This window comes from Poromitra crassiceps, assembly GCF_964638095.1.
Source record: "Poromitra crassiceps genome assembly, chromosome: 11".
Lineage (NCBI taxonomy): Eukaryota > Metazoa > Chordata > Actinopteri > Beryciformes > Melamphaidae > Poromitra > Poromitra crassiceps.
This window is the reverse complement of record NC_139643.1, coordinates 44,287,692-44,305,942: the sequence shown is the minus strand read 5'-3', so window position 1 is coordinate 44,305,942 and position 18,251 is coordinate 44,287,692. Positions and strand designations below refer to the sequence as shown.

Below are 18,251 nucleotides of genomic sequence, written 5' to 3'. Positions count from 1 at the left end.
CCTCCCTTACTTATAATTGTACTTGGGGCCGTTCTCCCCCTCCCCTCCCCTACGATCTCTCACCAGACACAGTGGAGTGGGGAGGAGGAGGAGGAGGGAGGGGAGGGTCGTTTTGTAAAAACGTTGAAATCAGGTGTTTGCACAATTTGTGCGGCTCCTCTCGTCTGGGGACGCCGCAGGTCAAATCAGGAAAGTATTGTTTTTAGAGATTGTTTTAGTAGAATAATAATAATAATAATAATAATAACCTTGTTCCATGTTATCAACCACCTTTTCTCCTCCCCTCGTCCTCCCTCCTGCCACCCCCCCCCCTCCTCTCAAGTGTTGTTAGAAAGTGCCCTTAAGCACTGGTCCAGGGTCAAGCGCTATGTAGCTCAGGATGGTTCTGGTTAGGGTTAGTTCAGGGAAAGCAGATCCTAGACCAGCCCTGGAGGGCAGTCTCTGGAGCCCTCCCCTCTTCCCTCTCTTCTTGACACTTTATCCTTTCCCATCAAATGGTGCAATAGGACTTCTTCTCTTTTCTTTTTAAAGGGTGGGTTATTTTGCTTTGTTTTGTTTCGGGGGGAAGGCTGTGTGCCATAGATATTAAATCCAGTCAGTCAGTCAGTCAGAAGAATGAGCTGTTGTGATACTATCTATAACTATGGTAAAAACAAACAAAAAAACAGAAGAAGAATCATGCAATTATTGTTATTGTTGAAGAGATATAGAGCATAACTTACTAAAAGTCAAAGACAACATTTTCAAATAGCACTTTTTGGCTCTTTGCTTCTTCGGTGAAGAGTGGGGGTAGTTAATATTATTATGGGTATCTCTTTTATTTCTCTGTATACAGTTGGATGTGTGAAAAAAATATATATATTTCCATATGTGCATATAGTTCTGTGTCTGGGCGTGTGTGTGTGTGTGTGTGTTTGGGCACATGCAGGTAGTGTGTTGACATGACCAACCTCTCGTTATGTCACCACACAACAACATTATCCATATATTTTTCCTTTCTCATATTTTACATTCTATATTCTACTCTAGAGGCAGTATTTTTATAGTCACCATGACTATTTTGTCCGCCATCTTGACTGTTATCAAACCCAGTTGATTCAGGATATATATAACATATATATTCAGGATATATAATGCATATAAATATATATTTTAAAGAAATACACACAGGTAATAGAAGACTATCAATTCACATTGCTTCGGGGTTAGGTTCGTAATGTGTCCTTCTGCATGCATGTGTAATCATATGCGTTCGCGTTCGCGTGCGCGCGCACACACACACACACACACACACACACACACACAGACATATGCACATACACACACATGTATGCGTGTACACTGTATGATTGTGCTTAAAAATAAACTGTCCTTACTTTGGAGAAGGAGTTTTAAGATGAGCGAGGTGAGTGTTATCTCATAAACAGGCATGTTGACCATGTGCAATATTTCTAAACAACAAAAAACTAAATATTGAAAATATTAAAGACCTAACACAAATCTCTTTGGTCCTTGAATTTATTTCAGATTCCCCAATTTCTTCAGAGGCTTTTTGAAATGTTGACCGTATGACCAGAATGTAGGCTATACGTGTTTAGTGTGTTTGTAGAGTTTCTAGTCATTCTTATTGAGTTGATCACGGTCTAAAAGCTTAAACAACTTCATGATTATTTCTCCCTCTCACATGGCTCTGGATTTTTCAGATGAGGGACCCCTAAACTGACAAAGATTAGACCACGGACCCCCATTTGATAGGATTTTGTCCCCCATAAATTATGATAATAAGATTGATGCTTTTAGATGTTTTATTACAGAAAGTGTATAAAACCCATGACCAAAATAGTCATTGTGTTACCTATGAATGGAATTATAGCGAAAATAAATCACCCCTTTTTGGCTGGGGACCCCATGGAACCCCCTCAAGGACCCCTGGTGGTCCCCAGACCCCCATTTGAGAACCACTGTGTAAGACTGCTGTAACTAGCCTATACTTGACATGTCTGATCTGCACCCACCAGTGTGGGGCAGCAATGTGCTACCATGGCTAAAACCGCGCCTAGTCTGCCAGAAACCGATCCAAAAGAAGAAAAGACAGCACAGCACAGCACACGGATGGTGGGGTTAATCAGACTGAGTCATAGAATGGACAATATCTGTGAATTGACAGCACTATGGGTGGATATTGTACACTGTAAATAGATTGCACTATGAAGAGGATATCAAACTCCAGTAGGTGGCGGTAATGCACATACATATGTTTGCCAACCGCCATAAACCTCAAGGAAGAAGAAGAAGAAGAAGAAGAGGGTGGGGTTTGTGCTGGTCTGCTGGAATCAACCAGTTATAAAAGCGCCCACCAAAACACTTGCATTTCAAATTCGACCGGGCCGGAGACGAGACGGTGGAAAAAGCTAGCTACTAGTAGTGAAGTGACAATATCAACCAAGGTACGCGAAATCTTTAATCAACTTGCTGTTATGTTGTTGTAAATGTTAAAAGGGAAATTAAGAAACCCCTCCAATAACGTCATTTCAATTTATCTTCTCGTCTCGCGCACCCCTAGCTAAAGCGTTGCATTGTTTTGTTTGTCTACAACAGCTAGCTTGTGCTAACGCTAATACTAGCGTCAACACATTTACTGAATACATGTTTTCTGTCATTGTCTCATTTCAGCAAAAAGACAAAAAATGAGCAAAGAGGTGAGTCCTGACCCGCACACAATTACTAACGTTATTGACACAAGCCGAAAACTCACTCGTTTGTCATCGTTTAACGCTACGAAGCAACGGAACTAGCGTTAGCTAACGATAGCTTGCTCTTGAATGAATGATGTTAGCTCAGAACTAGCTAATATCATTCATTCACTAGCTAACTTCGTTAACGTAAAGCACATTACGATGCTCACCACACCAAAATGTTCTTCTACATTCTCTTCGGGAACATAGATTGCGGATTTGTTTCGCATCTGACATTTTAACTGTAGTAGCTAACGTTAACGTTACACCCGTATTCCCGATGGAGGTTTGCTTGGAAGAGACACGTTAATGTTTGAGTTGGGTTGTTTTGCTCATACACAGAACGCGACATCCCGCTTGCCAATCATGTCGAGCAAGAAGAGGGCCCTGACCAGCAGCTCTGAGAGCATTGCCGAGGCTCAGCCGGCACAGGTGTGTACTAAAAATAATTTATACCTTTTTACCTTACCTAAAAAGTTAACTTGGAGTGCTATCCTCTTCTCTTTTAATCTTGACATTCATTGTGGATTTAGCACCCAGTTATTTGTTGAGTTGAGCGCGTTTTTTGATTTATTTTTGATGGATGAATGAGGAGATAGTATTTACCTGTTTTCTGTGATGCTTTTTCTGTCTTTTTTTTTTTTTTTTTTTTTGATCTATTGATTGTTTGTATCCTCTTTTGTTTGGAGTGAAGATTGCACTGTAGGCAATTACGAATCAGTTATGTTAATGAGGTGACAATCACCACACCTGAGCCAGTGCTGCCATGATATAGTCACCTGTGTGATACCTGATTTGTTTGCTGCTGCACTGATGAAGGGTTAAGAGCCCGAAATGTTTGCAGGCAATAAAAAAAAGTTAACTTGGAGTGCTATCCTCTTCTCTTTTAACCTTTTTACCTTTAACATAAAAATGTGGTAAACTTCAGATGATCTGAAGTTTGCACCATCTGTTGTGTTGCACCAAGCTCCAATACAGATACAAACATGAGCTAATTGCCTAAATAATGTAACTGCATTGAACACTGTAATGTCATGTAGGGTTAGGTAGCTCATCAGGGAAGGACAAGGTGTGTCGGGAAAGTCAAGGAGAGTTTAGTGTTCTAACCCAATGACTCAAGCCTTTGTTGCCATGGTTTAAACGGTGATACTCAACTTGCGGCCCGGGGGCCAGATGCGGTGCAGAGTGGCCCCCCAACCATTTTCTAATTCACAATGAAAACTAAAGTTAAATAAAGTTTGACTGAGTTCCAGCTAATCGTGCATTCCTTTATAACTGGCGACTGGTAATCTTACAACTTCAAAGGTCATGAGCTGGGCGGTGACGTCATCAGAGCTGGTATTTCCCATTCAAAACTCGTAGGAGCCTCAGCAGCAGCCCCAACCTCAAAAATCCAAGATGGCTGTGCCGCGCAACAACAGTAGTAGTAATATTGTTTAGCACTTCTGTTTTGTTTCTGTCTCATTAAATCAGCTGTACACACAGCACTGCCTAACTTCTATCTGTGTGGACATGAGGCTGCAGTGTTTGTATGTGCAAAATGCTGCGAAATGCCATGTTGTCAATTGTTATTGCTAACAATGGCTAGCCTGGCTAGTGACTGGATCTGACCAATGAACAGTGAACTTCCCAGCTCAAGTTTTCTACAAATGGAACGCTAACAAAACGGATGTGATGTCATTTAGCCTCCACATCCCAGTTTATTTTGCGATAAAGGAACGCATGATAAATTGTCAAATATGGCCATCTGCCCGCCACCCAGGCACTTACTTACATACAATAACTTGAACCTAACTAAATATCCTGTGCACAAAATTGTGACTAAACTCCGACTGACACCCCAAAAATCTACAAACCGCTACTTGTTTATTAACTGGCCCCTGGCCTCCTGTCATTTTGCAAGTGGCCCCCGGGCAAATCAAGTTGAGTAACCCTGGTTTAAGATGATGATCTTGTTTCTGCAGAAAATGCGCAAGGAGGAGCCTTTCGGGCCAAAGGCACCTGTTGTTGGTACGTTCCCAATTCAAACTTTAATATCATTCAGAATCAATTTATTTGCCACAGTAAACATACAAATGTACATGCCATTCTCTTGCCGAAAGAAATTGAGGCACAACTTGGGGGATGAAGTCTTGCTATGTGAAATCAAACGCGTATTCAGCTGTTTTGATTTCCAGTGTAATCAATGTTCAAGATGCATAACGAAATCTCCCTTCACTCGTCTCACAGCCAGAGCTAAGCTGACCCAAGTTCCGAGGGCTGCCACAGTTGCAGCCGGTCCTTCCAGAGGTGAGATGAACTGACCATCAGTTTGAACGCCTGACAATATTACATTACGTCATTTAGCAGATGCTTTTGTCCAAAGCGACTTACAATATCACAATTTGTCAACAGTACAGAAAACAACTATGCAACACAATCAATGACTGCTATGATATTTTGATAGACTAGCACCATGTAGGAAGTAGTTTGAGAAGGAATAAGTAACATGTAGCATTAGTAGTGTAGGCTTCAGAAATGGCACGGCTCCACTACCGCTCGAGCTATCGGGCTGGTCTGTGCCAGAGGTCCCGAGTTCGTAGCGCTACAGTAGCCTGGGTAAACCCATCCCCCACGTGACCTGCTCTCAGACCTGTTCTCAGTCACTATGATAGTGACTGGGAACTGAGAGCAGGTCACGTGGTGGCTGGGTTTACCTAGGCTAGCGCTACAGTAGGTTTGAGAAGGATTTTTTTTTTTGTAAGATGTTAGTTCAAGAAGGGCCCAGGTGGAGCCTGAAAAGGTGAGTCTTTAGTCTCAGCGGAAAGATTGGCAGCGATTCGGCCGTTCTGACCGAAGGGGGGAGCTCAGCAGAGTCGCGATCGGGACGAGCGTCTTTTTGAGCCCACGCAGCGGGGGCGGAGCGAGGTGATCAGAACGGGCGGAGGGAACGATGCAAAGTTTGGAACTTTACCTTAGATTGCAGATACGAAGGGGCTGTCATGTGGACTGCCCTGTAGGCCTATATTATCAAATAGATTAGTAATCAGTACTCTGTGATCTAAATTGACATTTGGCTCACCTTCCTGCGGCTGGTAAACTAAAATAATAACCTGCCAACAATGAATTTAAAGACAAAAAAAATGATGTGCATTTTTCATGGAAATATGCTGTGCTGCCTATTACCAGTGTCATTTTGTCAATCAGGTATTATGTTAATGAACACAAGCTCACTCACTTATTCGTAGATCAAGTTTGTTATATTGCAGCAGGATTCAAATGATAAGAAAGCCTTTGAAGTATAGTTTTTAAGTTTTCAGGCAAAGACCAAAGACTTAATTTTGACTCAGACATTCATCTCAAGTTACTAGCCAGTAGCCAGTGTGGCAGGTGACCCTGACCTATCTGTAAAAAAAGAAATAAATGATCTGCATTTGGTGCTTGGCAGGTGGTAATTTCAGACCCTGGCTCAAGAATAGTGTTGATTCATAATTTGCCAGACACTTCTTAATCTTGATGTTTATATTTGTCCCTCAGCTGTCCTGAAACCGATTGCATCCACTGCACCAAAGGGAGGTGGTGGAGCGATCAGAAAGACTGCTACTGCTGCTGCCCCAAATGCAGGTGAGCAATCAGTTTCCACTCCGCTTCCCATATTCATCGGATTAACTTTAATCGGTGGTCGTTTTAAACAAAAAAAAAAATCTATAAACAATGACAGAAAAATGTGAAGGCTGTCTGTCATTTTAACACCAATAGATTATATGATGGATCTTTTTTTCCGACCCTGTCTGTCAAAATGACCAACCTCTGGCCCCAATTGAATTATATTTTTTCATAGCCTCTTGTCCGTCGTCAAGCTCAAGGCTGTGTTATGAGGTGAACCAGCGCCCTCTGTAGTGTTGTGACACTGCCTGCCACACAGGCACGCTCGGATGCAAAATGTGTTAATTCCAGCAACATTTTTCAAGTTTAGCTTTAGCGCTGTTCCTCAGGCAGCTTTGCCTGCAACACCTCGCATATAGCAGCATGTATTACATAAGCATATCATAGTTTTGTGCACTTATGTTTTTGCACTCATTCTTCTGGAATACATTTTCACCTTTTTGCATATAAGGTGTTCCCAATCTCGTTAATTCTAGGCTGTTTTAGGCTGTTTTTGGATGCCCATTCCCTATCATTTTTTGTCTAAATGAAGTACACAATCCTGAAACACATGCTGAAAGGCAGATTGCAGGAAGGTCTGAACTGCCGTACATCAAACTATGACTAATGTCAAATGGTTGATGGTGATGTCATCCACAGGTGGAGGTGGGGCTTCCCGGCGGGCTGGCTGGGACCTGAAGGGCAAGGTCAACGACATGGAGGTCAAGCTTCAGAGCTACCAGATGAAGCTCAAGTCATCCAACCAGGAGGTGGCGGGGCTGAGGGCGTCCATGACCCAAGGCCAAACCAAAAACTCAGAGTTGGAGATGGCGCTGGATCGGCTGAGGGTGCAAAACCGGTACCTTGGCTGACCGATCTCACAGTTTGATCATTCTGTTTGATACTGCAGTTGTGATGTGAATCGCGTTTAAGTAGGGTTTAGGGTTTGAAATATGCCTAATCTTTGTGCTTGAGGAAATAGTTACATGTGTTTGCTGGGAGTTCATGCTGTGTGCTATCATTTGTGATTTTTAGAGAGTACAGGGAGGAGCTGCAGGCGCTGTCGGGGGTGAGGGGTCGGCTGCAGGACCTGACGAGTGAACATATCGTCCTCAAGACGGAACTGTCCAGTCTCCAGGACACGCACAAAGTCACGGAGACGCTCCGAGAGAGCCTGGACAGAGAGCTCCAAACTCACAAGGTAAAGTCAGCAGTCGGACAGTAGCTAAATAATGGGGAATTTTCCCCATGGTCTGTATCGTCAGAATCGGAACAGCTGATCACCGTGGGGGAAATTGAGTAAATGTCATCTAACGTCATGTTACATGTCATGTGGTGGACACTTCCACTACCAGCAGCACCTAACCCTGATGGTAGTGATCCACCACAAGTGCTTTTGGTTGCAAGGGTTTGTGCGCCTTCCCACTAAGGGACGCTTGCGTGTTTCAATATTGCTTCCTTGCCGCACCTGATTGGACGAACACGCTGTCAGTCACTCGCTGGGCCTTCTGCCCACTGATTTCAAACTGGAAAAACATGGGAACTCGCTTTCTCTTATATCACAAGATATTGACAACCAAAATGGATTTTTGAAAACATTTGAGGTGAGAAATAAGCATACAGTTGCTGAATCTGTCTTAATTTTAGATTGATAAACCTTTGTGACTTTTTTATGGGGGGGCGGGCGGAGTGGCACAGCACAGTCCTTGAGAAATTTGGTTTGGTACATAGTGGTAGGCTACTTGGTCTGAAAAGTTTGGGAAGCTCTGCTGTAGATCAGCGTTGGTGCCATAATCTAGCCTTTAAGGTATACAGTATAGGACCATCATATCTCTTCTAGCAGGCAGGTGACGACGACCCCCAGTTTCTATTCTGTTGGATGTGCTATAACATAAACGGAGGGTCCTGTTGCAACACATTGATATACGTTTGCATGGCGTGGACAAATTTTGACTTGGTTTGATAGTGTTAAATGAGTAAGACACGATGTATATCTCTACGTGTAGGCCCATTCTCATTGCACGTGATCTGTTTTTGCTAAGAAAATTATAAGCTAACAATGGCTTATTATAGTCCTATTGTCCAGATGCTGCTTATTGTGTTGGCAACATTGGCCAAATTCAGTCAAGAAATTAAGTAGAAGTTTTAGAACACTCGATTGGGTAAAAGCATCTTTCTTCTTCTCTTTTGGTTGTCCTCTCGATTCCAGGCGACGCTCTCAGTGACGAGGTCTGCTCTGGAGCGCGTTGAGGCCGCTCTGAAGGCCTCGGAGGGTGACAACAAGGCCATGAAGGAGAGCCTGGAGGAGCATAAAGACCAGCTTCATGCCGGCGAGATGGAGCGTCGCCGGCTCCACAACACCATCCAGGAGCTCAAAGCAAGTTACCACATCTAGTTTGGGGTTTCATGACCTTAACAAACACACCTGAAATTAACCCATCTGCTTGATTTCAAAATTTATGGTTTTTATCTGTATAGTCCGCATTTATTTGAAGAGGTGCCCTTTTTTCTGTCAACCGAATCTTCCCCCATGTTTTATTTGCCACAAATTAAGATTATACCGTAAATTCCGGACTATAAGCCGCACCGGTGTATAAGCCGCACCTGCAAAGTTGACTATTTTTTTCTTATATAAGCCGCACCGGACTATAAGCCGCGGGTGTTTTAATGGTGTTTTTTTTTTTTTTTTTTGTGTTTTAATGTTTAATTACCATATGTAAGGGTTCATGCACAGAGGGGATTGTCGGGAAAGAGATGGCTGTTTGAGGAAGCTCCCATTTATTAACATTTCAACAAAATAACACAACACCACCTGTGTTGTTATTTACAGTGTGGTGAAAAGAGGGCAAGAGAGGAAATTAAAACAGAAGTGGATTTATAGTTAGAAAGAGTGCTAAAAAAGTTTTGAAAAAATCCATAGATAAGCCGCAGGGGCCAAAAAACGGGAAAAAAGGTGCGGCTTATAGTCTGGAATTTACGGTACTTAGATTAGATTAGATTTAGATCAGGGGTGTCAAAACATATTGACCCGGGGCCAGAACGGGCCCGGCGAAGGTCCATTCTGGCCCACAGGCAGGATGACTTTGCAAAGTGTAAAAATTGTACTGAGAAGTCATTCAATCCAATGTGATGCACTTGTGAAGGCTAGGAGTTACCAGATTTCAGGAGCAAGTTAAATAGTAAGTAGCCTATTCATGTTTTGTATATTCATCACTAAATGGTAAACTATTTTCATTACCTTACTATAGAGAATTACACAGTTGCTGTCAATTGATGCACAGTTGCGGAGAGTAGATTTGATCATTTGTTTGACGGTAGCTAAACTGAGAGAACCCTACGTGAAAATGTGTTCTTAAAAGGTACCTGGCTGTAATTATTTACACTGTTAAAAGAAAAATTTGAGATTGGTATTTATAGGTTATTATTAGGGGTGTCACGATACACTCAGTTCACGATAACGATACGATATTTTAACAATTTTTTTGCGATCGATTTCTAAGTTGAGGGGCATCCTCTATGCTAATTTGAGTAATTTCACCATTTTCATCCTTTTGTCTAACGTCCCTCGTCTGTTCAAACGAAGCAATGAAAAGGAGAGCGAGCATGCAATCAGATGCAGATCAGTGCCACCATGTTCAGCTTCTTTTTCTCGCGATATGAGATTTCATCTCAACGATACATATTGTCACGTTTTGATATCGCAATATATTGTGACATCCCTAGTTATTATTGATTTTGACTGGCCCACTTGAGACCAAATTGGGTGACATGTGACCCGTGAACTAAAATGAGTGACATTAGATTATACTTTATTGTACACAGTACACACTCTTGCAAAAAGTGCTTAAATTCACATTTAGTGACAGTACAGTAGTGCTAAAAGGTAATAAGACAGTTTCAAATACTAAAACCTACTATAAAAGAAACGGATCTAAATAAAACCCGGTATAAGAACGGGGTATAAACGCCCTAGTTTCAAATGATGTGATATGTTGCATTTCTCTCATCTCTGACTAATGATGTCTGTGTCCCATCACTCTGTTGTCTCCCCTATAGGGCAACATCATGGTCTTTTGTAGAGTGCGCCCCCTGGTGGCTGCAGGCAGCAGCGATCACCTCCAGCTCTCTGCCTGCGATAACAAAGCGCTGACCCTGGTCAAGACAGAGGAGGTGGGAACCTTGCCAGCATCTGTCCAACTGTCGAGTAATCAAGCTAATGGTTGACAAAGCTTGGGAAAAGCAGCCACCCTTGCTCGATTCCTATATGCCTATGGGATCATGATTGTTATTTGATCCCATTAGACACTCAACAATTGAGCCAAGATGGCCTGATAATGATATTGCTGTTTGACACACTTGAGAATACACCAAATACACAAATAAATGTCTGAAGGCATTTGTTTGTTTCTGACTCTGGGAAATTTGGTAAAAAAAAAAAAACTCAAATTCACCCAAACGACTGTAGTTCTCTTTAACCAAATCACACACATTTAGGCTATTCTATGAGATCTCCTTTTGATAACTACGGTAATGTCATATTTTTTCACTTCCATTTCACTGAGCCTCCCCTGAAGCTGCTTGGAGCCCCCCTGGGGAGGCTCACCTCCCACTATGAAAACCTCTTGTTTTAAAGAATTGCCTAACTCTCTATCATGACGTAAAAAAGCTTCTCTCTCTTTCTGCCTCTCAGTCTCACGTTGGCCGAAGTTCAGGCAAACAGACAAAGTACAACTTCAGTTTTGACCGGGTGTTCGGCCCTCAGGCATCCCAGGAGGAGGTATGCACACACACACACACACACTTTGTCTTTAAAACTGTCCAATAGGTGGGGAGTAATCCACACTTTGTCTTTAAAACTGTCCAATAGGTGGGGAGTAATCCACGTTTACCTGGCTCAGCGCTGGGTTCACTTCACATCACTTTGTCATTTCAGCAATGGGGTTTTCTTCAAAATTCCATTATGGAAAAAAAAATGGCATGGTAAAGTTGTCTTACCCGTGATTCTGTAGAAGACCATAGGGGGGGGAAAACCACACAGTAAATCTACCAAGGAGCAATACCTTCAGTGCTTATAGGCTTTATTTCTCTTTACTACACTTCTGTCCTGCACCCAGTATGAAAGTATTTTTTTGGATGCAGGTGATTGAAAATTAATGAACCTGTAACTCTGCTGTTGATGTATTAAATTATGTGCTGATAAGACCCTCCTGCCTCCAAATTAAATGCAAGTCTCTCTGGATAAGAGCAAATTGTAAATGGGAACCTGCACCATGCAAAGATATCTGATTGTTGGAAAGAGCCATTCCAATTGTTACTTTGAGTATTTTACCAGCCAATTTTATGTTTTTGTTTTTCGTAATGTAACGAGACCACTCAACGATGACTTGTTACCTGCCACAGGGGGCAGCAGCGTAGGCAAACTGTCTTTCAGCGTTAAAACTTCCAACGTGGTGTTTTCACTGCTGTGCTGTGTTCTCAGGTGTTCCAGGAGATCTCCCAGCTAGTGCAGTCGGCACTGGACGGCTACAACGTCTGCTGCTTCGCGTATGGCCAGACGGGAAGCGGCAAGACGTTCACCATGGAAGGAGGCGATGTGGATGAGGTCCGAGGGGTAATTCCCAGAGCGATGAAGCAGATCTTCCAGGCTGCAGAGACACTGGCAGAGCAGGGCTGGCAGGTTGGTTGGTATTAATGTGTACTATAGGGAAGCAGGTTGACAGAAGTGGGTGTTTGCAGATACTGGGCAAGTTTTTAATGTCTTTACATTATGAGTTAGGTTGTGGACCAGAGATGTCATTTGTGTATGAATGACATCACTGGTCCACAACTTCTCAAATCGACTATCAATAACTGTCAAACTAAATGAATGTCTGCAAAACTATTTACAGTTTTTGGATATGTGTGATATATGTGCAAAATAAATCAGAATAGTTTTTTGATGGCGTGTCGCTTCCTCTTTGCTTGCATTTCACACTGGGGGGGAACGGCTAAACAGTCTTGTGGACCTATGAAAGTCCCATATTTTTCATGTTCAGTGATCTCTGTTGCGTCTTGAAGGAAGAAGATGCCGCACACTGCTCTTGCTCATCATCACCATTTATTGATCATACAATGTTTCGGTCCCCCTGGACCTTTTGTCAAGTGTGTTTAAAACTTAGTCTATTAACTTTATGAAATTGGCACGTAAAAAATAAGCATTCTATTGCTGTCTGACCGTTGTCTCTATTTGACCTCAGTTCACCTTCACAGCCAGCTTTGTGGAAATCTACAATGAGACTCTGCGGGACCTCCTCTACACCGGCAAGGCCATCCAAAGGCCCGAGCACGAGATCCGCAAGTTGGCCAACAACGAGCTGACGGTCACCAACCTCACCTACAAGAAGGTCACCTATATCGATGAGGTACTGCAAATACCTTAGTGGTTTATTTAAGGTCCCACAGTTTTATCATGTATCAACCTATATCATGTTTTTTAAGTTCCACAATTGATGATTGGACAATTCGGCCATAGAGAAACATCAGATGTCATTTGATTTGACTTGGACCTCCATCTATAGTTGAAGTTGAGTGGTCCACAATGGTGATATGGTATGAGCAGATGATTGCAATGAAAGAACTGTTCTCCAAATCATCAAGATTAATGATCGTGATCCATTTTTAATAGGGATGCACGATATATCGGCAATCGTATCGGCCGATGTTGGTCATTTTTTAACATATCGGTCATATCGGTATCGGTCAGATGTTGCAATGTTAATATCGGTTATCATTATCAGCCAAATCCTTCACATTGATATGAAATAATGCAGTAAATCTATGATTTATGGGCTTTTCCAAAGGCTTTGCAAATAAAGAAATGCATAACTTTTTCGATTCAGTGTTAACATGTGTTTTTCAGTACGTACAAAATGTGATGATCATAAAAATGTGGTTTTATACAGATCATATCGATATCGGTTATCGGCCATAACAGCAATGTTAATATCGGTTATCGGCATCGGCCAAAATTTTCGTATCGGTGCATCCCTAATTTTTAACCACAGGCCCCGTGAGATAAATTGCCGGGAGTGCGCTGCCACCAAAACATTAGAGCCCTAACATTGGCAGCCCAGTAATAGTGCCTAAACATTGGTAAAGCCAGCCCTCCTTCAGACTTCGCTTTTTGCAAGTTAGTTGAATATTCATATTGAACAGCAAAATCCGATTTTGGACTGACAGAATTCTGAGTTGGTACAGCCATACAGCTGAAAGTTCAGCCCCTCTGTTTAAACTCCCTCCTGTTTCTCCTCCGTCTACCAGGTACTCGGCTTGATCGAGGTGGCCAATCGGAATCGTGCCACAGCTCAGACCAAACAAAATGACCGCTCCTCTCGCTCTCACTCGGTCTTCCAGCTTGAAATCGAGGGAGTGAACGCCGGAAAGGACGTGGTCTGCAAGTGTGAGTATGAACCCATGTGCATTCCCATGCTGAACAGTAAGACCTTAGGAGAAAAGTTCCAAATGGAATATGTAAGAATCAGGCAGCCACTGACTGGCTTTACTTGTGTATTTAGAAGGATTGCCTTCAATTTAGGTGCAGAATATTTCACTAGCTATCATTTTTCGATTTGAATGGAACAATTTTGAAGCTAAAAAGTTTGAGGAAAATGAAATGTTGTCCACAACTCCTGCAATTTAGTCATGTGATATGATCGCTTTGTGTTTTCAAGTTTATTTAAATGTTTTAATGCATACAACTTAATTTCTAATGGACGTTTTTGTTTTTCACATTTTGTTTTCTGCTTTTGTGTGCACAGCCACTCTGTGCCTGGTGGACCTGGCCGGTAGCGAGCGTATGGTGAAGAGTCAGGCCCAGGGCGACCGCTTAAAGGAGATGAATTCCATCAACAGCTCCCTCTCCCAACTGAGCATTGTCATCAGTGCCCTGGCCAACAAGGTATGTCAGCACCTCCTAGATGAAAACTACTAAATTGACTCCAGGGTGTCTGCAGGCTCTGGAAGTATTTCAAATGGCTCGGATTTGAATTTAAGGACTTAAAAGCCCTTGAGGACTGGGCCTTTTTTTAAATGTTGGTGCATTTTGTGCGTTGCCTTTCTGGTGAGAAAATGGCCCAGTGTACACACACACGCAGTACTGCTCTCACTCATTCAATTGCAGGCTTCTTTTATCTTCCATTAATTTCAGTGGTGAAATCAGTCTCCCGTTTCATTCTCACTGGTACGATCAGAATAGCCGTCCCTGTGTGACTGGCCATTTAGTCAGCCCTCGCTCACAGTTGGCATGCAGCCTCTCCTCCCCCACCCACCCCCAGATGGATTTCATAGTCCACTTCAGTGGCTGATTCAAACTCAGCCCCGCTGTGCTCCTCTACTCAGGTGAGCTCTATCAGTAGCCAAGGAATGGAGCTCTCCATGGTGCTGAGCCTCTGTTGACTCACTTGGGCCACTAATTAGCCATTTTAGCTTCATTTTTTCCTGATTTTTTTTTTTCTCCCCAATTGTACTTGGCCAATTCACCCTTTTTCTGCCCCGGTCGCTCCTCCTGAGTGTAATGAGTTGACAATTCATTTTGATATCAGGCTAGGTCGGGTCATGTTTGGACAAATTATTTGGGTTTTGATTAGATCTAAATGGTTCATGTGTTTGTGTTGCAGGAGACCCATATTCCATACAGGAACACCAAGCTCACCTACCTCCTGCAGACCTGCCTGGGCGGAAACAGCAAAACGTGAGTTCAGCATCGTCAAGTGACAACTTCAAAGTCTGAGACTGTGGGCCTCCCCCCAGACAAAGCTTGGAAAAGGTGCTCCCTCACTCCTGGATGCTTATTGGATGATGGTTTCAATCCCATAGACACTTAACAATTGAGCCCAGATAGCCTAATATTGATGTTTGACATACATCAGACTACACCAAATACATAACTGTCTGTCTGATGGCATGTATTTGTTTCTGACCCTGGGAAAGTGGGAAAAACAGTCAAATTCCCCAAAACTACAAATATCCGAACTATCTCTTAAACCAAATCACACACCATTAGGCTATTATAAGTGATCTCCTTTTGATAAGGTAATATTTTTTCACTTCATTCACCGAGCCTCCCCTGAAACTGCTTGGAGGCCCGCCTCCTACTTTTAAAACCTCTGCCATAACCAAATCAACAGACGCTCTTTGATATATTAATTTTTAGCTTCTTGAATATCTTAATTACGGTACCCACCCAGGCTGAGTAAGAACAAAATCTGTGCCTTAAGTAAATTAACTCATTTCTAAATGGTCATGGAAAACCTGGACAAGTCAAAATCTCATTTTCCAGGCCTGGAAACGTCATGGAATTAGTAAAATCCTTAAATTCCAGAAAGGTTGTGGATTTTTTTTGCGTGTTTGTAATGAAATTAATTGTTACAGTAACGTTCCTACAGTAACCTTCCACCTAATAACACAACAGTGAATTTAGTTTCTGTAGATGTAACCTAGCTCTGTCGATTTTAGTGCTTCTTGTATTTTACCATGTTAATATTTTTATGGAATATTTGTGTTCTTAATTAAATAACTTCCATGTAATGTAACGCAGTGACTCGAGCACTAAAATTAATTTTGGTCCAGTGTAGTAATAATTAGGGGTGGGCGGAAAAAATCGATACACCATAGTATCGCGATATTTTGCCTGTATCGATATTTGGACGCCAAGTATCGATATTTATATATATATATATATATATATATATTTTCTTTTTGCAGGCCACCGGGCATCTGCCCGCGGCGCCCGATGTTGCAGTCCGCGCCTGCAGTGGCGTATTGAGTCCAGAGAAGCTTAATAATGTAGCCTACATTTTGGGCAAAAACAAAAAAACACTGCATGTTTTACTTCGGTGAGGTCAAGGAAAAGGTAGGGAAAGGAGTTAAGACAATATATCGAAATAGCGCAATATTCAATATATCTCAATACTATCGTATCGTGACTCAAGTATCGTTTTAGTATCGTATCGTGGGCATCTGGTGATTCCCACCCCTAGTAATAATGTCTGGTATTGATTCGGATACCCTGCCTCGTATTGCATGGAAATTATATTATGGATCCTTGAAAAGTCATGGACAAGTTTTGAAATTTCATCCATGAAAATATGCTAATATTGTGGTGTTTATTTCTGTGCTGTCTTTCTCTTCCCAGTCTCATGTTTGTCAACATCGCCCCAGAGTCAGACAGCCTGGGAGAAACCCTAAATTCCCTGAGATTTGCATCAAAGGTCAGTAGCAGTACTTCATCTTTTTACCTAGATCATTTATTTGGCATTTCTTTGCTTATTCCTATGGACGGATAATTGGCCAAACATGGATCATGTGGCATCACATCGAGGTTAATCTCACATGGTCAGACCCAACAACTTAGGTCGTCACTTCAGCGACTGTGGGGTCTGAATCGCAATTCGTCCGCATTTCTGGGTTTTGCCACAAAGGTTGGGGCAAGCCTCTGATTGTCTGGGCTGTAACAGAACTCCAGCTGTCTGTGTGCAGTGGTGTATCATTCAGAGGGTATCCTGTATCCTGAAAAAACTGTCCAGGGTCCTGAAAAGTATTAACCAATTTAGGGGAAATTTAGACCCTTAAACTATTAAAGTCTTTATAATTTGATGAGGTATTAAATTTTGTAGTTATTGTGCTGATTGCGTTACATGGGCATATGACAGTCTCATATCGATCACAGACCCCTAAGTCGTATCGTGGCAGACTTTGTGATATTTGTGAAAGGGTGTAAAGCAGAAATGTACATTACAGAAATGTACATTACAACACTTGATCACAAAATAATGCTGGAATGCGTTGGAACGTCACTGATTGATGATATTATGGTGTTAAGAGGATCCAAGGTTGGTAATGCAAGTGTGTTAATGCTTTGCCATCCAATAGTTTGTGTTTATTCTTTTGCAGGTGAACGAGACGGTCATTGGCACGGCGCAGGCCAACCGGAAGTAGGCATTCCGGTGGTTTCAACCAGCATTTTTTATCATTCCAAAATCGGCAGTTTGCAGATGTTCATTTAGTTTGACAGTTAGTTTTTCAGTTTGCTTGTGGACAAGTCATGTAATTTGTTCACACATCACTAACTCAACTCAACACTCAACTCAATAACTGTTGAATTAGATGAAAAACTAGTTTTCTGATCTACTGATTTTGTTTGCTGGTTGAAAATTGACAGGATTTGAGTTTTGTTTTGCCTCCTTGACGGTCACCTTGTTCATGCATGCATGCCTTGTTTAAGGCCCTGCAGCTTTTTTATAACAGTTTTAATTTGCTTTTAAATCATTTGTATTTTATAAATGTTGTTGTTGTTTTTTTCCCAAATATCCTATGTCCATGTTTTAATAAAGGTCGGTTTTTTGGGAACGTGATCTGAATGATTATTTTCTTGGTGTTATGCACTCCATGTCGACACTGGCCCAACATACAGTATGTTGGGACTGTGGCTTCATGTCTCTTCTATCCAGAATCTGGAAGGAGGAAAATATGGTGAATGAGGCAGGAGACCTGTGGGGTGTCAAAAAAAACATATATATAATATCAGTACTTAACAATAAAACATTTTTTTTAATTTAAAGCAAAGCAGTACACTGGACCCTGATTGGTCAACAATACCAGCTCATCTAATCCAAGGAACTACAGCCAGAGTGGAGGCTTTCCAGTTAAAATGCTGAGCACAGGGCTATTTGGAGGGAACTGAATTTAAACCAATAACTTCTTAATGAAGAGAACCAATCGGGAACGCTATCAAATTGCCTGTAGTATTTTTTATGTAATTACTCCAGCAAAATTAATCTTGTCATGTACACCTTGATCATCTATGTAACTAGAATCTGTTGAGTTACCACCTGACCCAGTGAAAGAATGAGCTGA

The 18,251-nt window shown here is 42.0% G+C and overlaps 1 protein-coding gene across 1 annotated transcript; it reads left to right on the top strand.

Annotated features, from left to right (window-relative positions):
- The first annotated feature begins 2,387 nt into the window (after window positions 1-2,387).
- Window positions 2,388-17,749, top strand: kifc1 (kinesin family member C1). Its single transcript, XM_083646583.1, has 18 exons — window positions 2,388-2,447; window positions 2,674-2,699; window positions 3,078-3,167; window positions 4,700-4,745; window positions 4,965-5,024; window positions 6,252-6,338; window positions 7,020-7,218; window positions 7,395-7,560; window positions 8,569-8,736; window positions 10,416-10,529; window positions 11,050-11,136; window positions 11,839-12,036; window positions 12,596-12,760; window positions 13,659-13,797; window positions 14,156-14,295; window positions 15,014-15,087; window positions 16,531-16,606; window positions 17,289-17,749. The coding sequence occupies exons 2-18, from the start codon at window positions 2,688-2,690 to the stop codon at window positions 17,331-17,333; spliced, it is 1,866 nt and encodes a 621-aa protein (XP_083502709.1). The 5' UTR covers window positions 2,388-2,447; window positions 2,674-2,687; the 3' UTR covers window positions 17,334-17,749.
- Window positions 17,750-18,251: the final 502 nt, after the last annotated feature.

Excerpts from the sequence above, each read along its gene's own strand:
- kifc1 (XM_083646583.1), top strand. Across the intron at positions 6,339-7,019 it reads TGCTGCTGCCCCAAATGCAG|GTGGAGGTGGGGCTTCCCGG; the intron begins GTGAGCAATCAG and ends TGTCATCCACAG. Across the intron at positions 7,561-8,568 it reads GAGAGCTCCAAACTCACAAG|GCGACGCTCTCAGTGACGAG; the intron begins GTAAAGTCAGCA and ends TCTCGATTCCAG.